Source organism: Pteropus alecto, unplaced genomic scaffold, assembly GCF_000325575.1.
Source record: "Pteropus alecto unplaced genomic scaffold, ASM32557v1 scaffold39, whole genome shotgun sequence".
NCBI classification, from domain to species: Eukaryota; Metazoa; Chordata; class Mammalia; order Chiroptera; family Pteropodidae; genus Pteropus; species Pteropus alecto.
The window spans coordinates 4,923,657-4,930,239 of record NW_006443568.1 but is presented as its reverse complement, the minus strand read 5'-3'; the positions used below and the strand labels follow the sequence as shown (position 1 = coordinate 4,930,239).

General features: G+C 40.2%; 1 protein-coding gene across 1 annotated transcript in view; it reads right to left on the bottom strand.

The window, feature by feature from the left end:
• RNF19B (ring finger protein 19B) overlaps positions 1-6,583 on the bottom strand; it is a 21,399-nt gene that overhangs the window by 14,144 nt on the left and 672 nt on the right. Inside the window, exon 2 of the mRNA XM_015598791.2 lies at positions 6,301-6,581. Within this exon, the coding sequence (XP_015454277.1) occupies positions 6,301-6,581 (281 nt within the window). The remainder of the gene's footprint in view (positions 1-6,300; positions 6,582-6,583) is intronic.

Here is a 6,583-nt window from a genome sequence, read left to right as displayed (position 1 = left end):
CCTATTCTGGGCTCCTTGTCCCTGACTCATACTGCATGACACTGAGCTAATTAAAATATCCAAACCTTAGCTTCTATTCTCAAAATGGAGGTATAGGAGCTTGCCACCTTCAAGTGTAAATAAACATGCTCTGAAACTGCATTTGAGATCTTGCCCTAAAAGGTATGGTAGAAAAACAGCACTTTTTTCTGGTCCTACTTCCTGGCCTTTGCATACTCTATTCCTTCTGTCTAGAAATGTCCTTTCCTTACTTCTTGTGCTGGCAAATACTTATCCATTTAGGAACCAACGCGAGTATCATCTTCTTTATATATAAACCACTTAACCTCTCCAGCCAGTTAATTGCTTAGTTTATGCATGTGCACAATTACTTTATAACACTTATCACATTATGTTGTAATTATATTTATATGCGCACTTCCCCAGACTACACTCAAAGAAAAGTATCATCCATTTTTGATCTCCAAGGTGTAGTATACTGTTTCATGTTTAAAACACCTATGCTGAATGAATGATAGAGACCCTTTCCCGCTTGGGTTTTTTTTGCTTTCCCTTAGCATTTTTCCTGGACCATTAATCTACCATAGAGCAATCTTTTAAACTTATCCATGTACCTAGTGGCTTACTATATGCCAGGTACTATAACTTAATCCTAAAATTTCTTATAAGACTACTCTTAAAAGAGTTTAATGGTAAACTCTTAAATTCTAAATAGGGCAATCTCTTTCCCCAGGTAGTTGGAAAAAACCTCATTCTTGAGACCAAATCTACCTTGAACATTTTGTTTCTTCTTTTCCGTGTCTCACACTGGAACCTCTCCCCTATCCTGCTGTCTTAGATTAACCCAGCATTCAGGTTTACTTTATTAGAAGCTAAATAGAAGGTGTAGGAAATTACACGCTGCTAAGACTACAGATGCATACTCCCCCACCTCTTAAGTTCATTCAACTTTTGCTAATTTTGTTAATTTCCTAAGTCTTCAGAAACATCATAATGTGTGACAGGCTAGACCACAGCATTACTTAACTTCAGCCCTAAGGGGTAAAATCCCATTAGTTAATTTGATTATGTTCCAACAGATCCTGGTAGTTAAAGAAATGTGTTCCTATATTATATTTGTACTTCCCAGCTCCAGGTCATGTAACTTCATGTACAAATGAACCCTGAGCATGTGTAAGGGTGATAGATATGGGCCAAGTTGTCTCAACAAGCTGTGTACCCTTACTACCTTTCTTCTTCCTGTCCTAGTTCAAACCCATGTCACCTCTTGGCCAGACAACTGACTGTTCTCCTTATTCTCCACTCCAATCCAAAATCCAATTCCATTACTTATCATGATGTCACCCTTTTGCTTAAAATCTTCAACGACAACAAAAAAAAGTCCTTCAACCTAAACTTCTCTGCATGGCACGGACAGGCCTATCAACTTGAATCCAGTCTACCTTTTCAGATTGATCTCTAGTTACTTCCCAGATCATGCTTCCCATATTGTGCACTCAGAAGCTAACCAAACTAGACTCAAGACATAGTCGTATTTCTATACCTCCATGAATTTGCTTATAACACTCTGGTTTAAGATGCTTTTTTCTCTATCCATATATTAATTTGCCTGATACGAATTCTTACTCATATTCAAGGCCCAGATCAAATATCACCTCCTCTACGAAGTCTTTCTTGACCCTATCATGCAAAACCTTTCCTCTATCCTCTAAGGGCACTTGTATTTTCTTTAGTAATTGTTACAGTGCGCTTATGATTATCTATCTATCTATCTATCTATCTATCTATCTATCTATCTATCTATCTATCTCCCCTACCAAGCCAAGCTTCCTGTTAAGAGGACCATGTCTAAGTCCTTTTTGTAATACCTATGACTCACCTAAGGTTCAACACTATATAATTCTCAAAACTGTCTGTTGAATAATCACCTGCCTGTCCTCTTCTCACCCATCCTTCCTCTTATCTGTTTCTCCTCCAAAAACAATGCTGTTTGTATTCCTTATCTTTTCTTAACAAAATTCAACTATTCATTCTATTCTTCCGGGAGCTAACTGAAAGATTCTGTTCATAGTGCCGTAGAAAAACTTGGAATATAAATATCTTAGTCAAGAGGAGCTCTCAATCCACTCAGAGAACAAGATTCATTGTTAAGTAAGGACACTAACAGAAGGCAGGCCAGATTAACTGTTAAAGTTTCAGTTATGCCTTAAAGATGCCATAGAAAACAACAACAACAACAAAAAATATGTTTCTCGGTGATCTAAGTTTGGGAAAATTATACCAGATTAAAAATTTACACTGTATATTAGTATTAACAAGATTTACAGGTATATTAGCATGTTTAAAGGATCTAAGAAGTTCAGAAAACTCAGAAATGAATTTGCTTTATTTTGTTCAATCCAATATTTCCCAAGTTTATTTGATCACAAAACATTTCTCTTTCCAGTAATGACTATAGTATACCTTGGGAAATATTTATATATGAAAAAGATAAAATAAGGTCAAAAGATGGTTGGATATTGTAAAGGGGCTTAAATTATAAGAATAGATCATATAAATAAGTTATTAAAGATATGTCATTTTATAGGTAAAGTATGAACAGTTTTAAGCAGGGGAGTAACATAAAATGTTCCACTTTAGAATGAGTACTTCCACAAATATGAGAAAGACATATTGGCTGGAGGATGATGTAGACGGTGTGTGGCAGGGTGGAGATAGAGTGAAGAGTTGTGAAATAGAAGGTACAGAGCTAAATTAAGAGAAGAGGTCCAGGACGACTTCAGAGAGGAAAACTCCTTCACTGAGAAATGTGTCTTGGACAGGGAGCTTGCTCTTCCCTCATAAATATGCTAGAGACAAACAGAAGCTTCCTGTTTATGGAATAGTCCAGTCTAGTTGTCTAGGAAGGCCAATAGCTGATAATAGCTGCTGGGGTCAGGTGGGAGGGAGGACTCTGCAGAAAAGAGAGGCAGCATGAGAGGCTGGAGTGGTGGACCTGCGCTGCGCAAAGAATTCAGATCAAGATGCCTTATCTTCTATTCATTTGTAGGGAAGATCTGCCCTGTTGCTTCCTTTGCTCAGTCTTCTAGAGATTCTGAAAGGGTTTAAAGATTGGCAACAGGGCGCTTGAGAGGAAAACATGAAATGTGTACATGATATGGGGGTTTCTGAAAAGACCTCATGTTTAAGCAGTGACTCTAAGAGGTAACAGATCAACTGCACCATTTATTAGCTGTGAGATATTGGGTCCTGCACAAACTTCTCTGCTCTGGTTTCACCTTTGTAAGATGAGTTTACCACCATTTACGTGTATGAAACTAAAATGAAATTATTTCTGAATGAGGTTATAGTTTGGAGATTATAAAGAACTATTAAAATGCCAGTTATTTGTATTTTGAGTTAATTTTATCTCATTTAAAAGTCTGTTTTAAAGATTATACTTAATAATATTAAATAATAATAGAAATGTTTTCTCACTGAAAGTGGTTCCCTTATTTACAAATAAAATAGTTTCAAGTATGGAAAAATAAAAATTCAAGACTGTTCTACATGTTTTATAAACAAATAATGAATCTTTTAATATATAATGTTCTCATTATCATGAGTAATCACAGTGAAACTAATGATCAGAACTCCGTAGGATCACTTACATACTCCCCTCAACTTGCCAAATACACACAAAGACTCACTGAGAGCAAAGGGAGAACCTGATAAATTCAGTTGGTAACATGATCTGTGGGCAGTAAAGATAGTCAAGTATGAGAAAGAGATACTGGGGCTTAGGCTTCTCTTCTAGAGCTCATTCACAATTTTTACCAGACCCAGAAGAATAAACCAGTTTGAGTAAAATAAAACAAAACAAGCTATTTTTCTCCTGGCATTAAAAAAGAGGTGGTTCCTTGGCCACATCCCCAGGGAACCCAGACACCTGTTTAGGAAGTGACAGAATTTTAAAGTTACTCCCTGTTTACCTAACACTTTCAACTGAAGATCTCAAAAACACTTTGCAAACATTAATTAAGCCTCTCAAGTCAGGATAGAATTAGGCCTATTTCATATAAGATAAATAAAGTAGGTAAGAGGTTGTTTAAGAATCAGAAAAGAAAATAGATTCTAGCATCTTTGGCTCTCTCAATGTTGCCCTTAGGCCACACTTGATGAAATGACCCAAACAGTAGTAGCATCCCTAATCATACTGACAAGTCTATGCTTTTTAAAAATGAAGCTGGGAAGAAAGAATATTGACCTTGGTTGGGGTTAAGACCAGTGTTCCCACTAGCTATAGGACCCTGAACAAAAGTCACTCTAAACTTCAGTTTCCTCATCTGTTAAAACTAGATCAAATCTATCTTACAATGTCGCAGGATCAAATTAAATTATATATGCCTGGCACATGGATACTCAGATGCTACCTTGCTTTCTTTCTTGAGACTTCACCTTCTTTAAACCCACAGATACCGCATTTTAAAAAATTATATACCAAATTGTTATAATTCTTCTAGCTAATTAAAAAAATAAAATGGATGATAACTGATCCAATACTTGGTTAAAATAAGAAATGGCCTAATTCTTTAAAAACTTCCAAATCAGAAATCATTTAGAGATGTAATCAAGAGTGTAAATTAATTCCTTTCCATTTTTATCAATATGAGCAAAGGCAGAGATGGACTTCAGAGAAATATAAAACAAAAAGGGAGTTTTCCCAGAAAGATAATCAGTGGTGCCATATTTTTTCAGTTAAAATTCAAGGAAACTCACATCTCAAAAAAGGAGTTGATATACTATTCCAAAATTAACTATGTAGTGTTCACTTAAATTCCTTTGGTTCAGAAAATAGATCAATAGTGTCTGTGAAATGTGAAAACCATGTAAATTAACCTCTTAGAGGCAGCAAGATCACCAGACTACCAAATATAAGCAAAAACTTTCAAGAGTCTATACATGGTTCTTTCTGATACTTATTAACCGAAAGTGAAAGTGATCTACCATAGATAAACACCGGTACCTGTGACAACACTTCAAAGTAATTTAGAAACCCCATTCTCAGTGAGGTTAAATAACACACCCATTTCTAAATAAGTGTGGCTGAACAGAAACATAGAAGTTAACTCCTCTTACTCCTCTAGACATTCTACATCGGCTTCTTTTGAGACAAACAGCAGCATCATGGAAATCTTTAAATAGCCTTGATATATAGACTACGATTAGAAGCCCTTCATAACTCCTTTGAAGCAAGCTTTTAACCAGCATTACATTTACACACTGCAAAGAGTCTCTATCTCTAGCATCTTTTTGTCTCCAAAACATGACACACAAAAATAAAACAATAAGGTTATAAAAAGCAGGTAATGAATGGCAGTCTGACTCCCAACCACTTAGATGAGCCCCTGTGCTGCATGCAATCATTCATGGGATGTACTGTAGTACACAGTAGCACACAGATTTTAGAAAGTGGAGGGAGGAGGGTCTCCAATGAATGCTCCAGATAGTAAAATCTGGTGGTTATTATTATGTCTCTGTAGATACTGTATATTTCCTCACTGACCTTAAAAATTCAGCTTATATGATGCATTAAAAAGACCATCAAGAACTCAAGATCAGAGGGGCTGGGAGGCACATTTTCTCCTACCAAAGCAACCTCTGGGCATCCTTCTCAGTGCCCCACTGCTTCCTGGACAAAGGGTCCGTTCACTCCTCACCCTACCCAAGGCAGCAGTGTAAGAACCACATGGGGCCTCCCGATAGCCTGGCACACAAGGCACACAATGCTCAGGGTGCCCCCGGCGCTCTGCCAGTGACCTGTCCTTTCCCCCTAGTGCCATACTGGTCACCTCCATCTCAACTTTCAGCAGAAGTGGTCAGGAAAAACACATCTTCTCCCGCCATGCTGCTAAGTCTGCCTCTAGCCAAATGGACACACCCCTTAGAAGCACTGCCCCTCGGAATGATATTCTCATTCTGTCTTTTGCCATATATCCCCTCATGAAGAGCTACCCCTTACCTCTGGGCAGAGGGGTATCTACCCGACAAAAAACTGCCTTGTTTCCTAACTTGATGGATAGCTCCCTCCTTCGCGGAATGCTCAGGCCCCACCTCAAGCTCTGTGGCAGACCGCAGCTGCCCCCTCCTTCTCCTTCCATGGTGGGACACACACCCGCGCACACGCACGCGCGCGCGCGGAGACGCTGCGCCCAGGGCCGTCTCTCCCCGCCCGCCACCCGCGGGGTCCAGTCCTCAGGCCCGGGTCCGGGACCCCCCGGCCGCAGCCTACCACCCCAGCGGCCACGCCCCCGCGCTCACCCGCAGTCCGGGGCCGGGCACCAGCGGCAGTCGGGGTCCGAGGCCAGGTAGCGGCGCAGCATGAACTCCTCGTACTTGTGCATGAGTGGCGGGTCGGCGAGCAGCAGACGGATGTCGTGCGGGTTGAGTCGCTCGCTGCACTCGGGGCAGCTGATGGGTACCCGGCTCTCGCTGATCTCCAGGCGCAGGTAGTGGCGGAGGCAGTCCCGGCACGAGCGGTGCGGACAGCTGAGCAGGCGCGGGGCCCGCTCGGGAGGCAGCCGCACCAGGCACAGCGGGCACT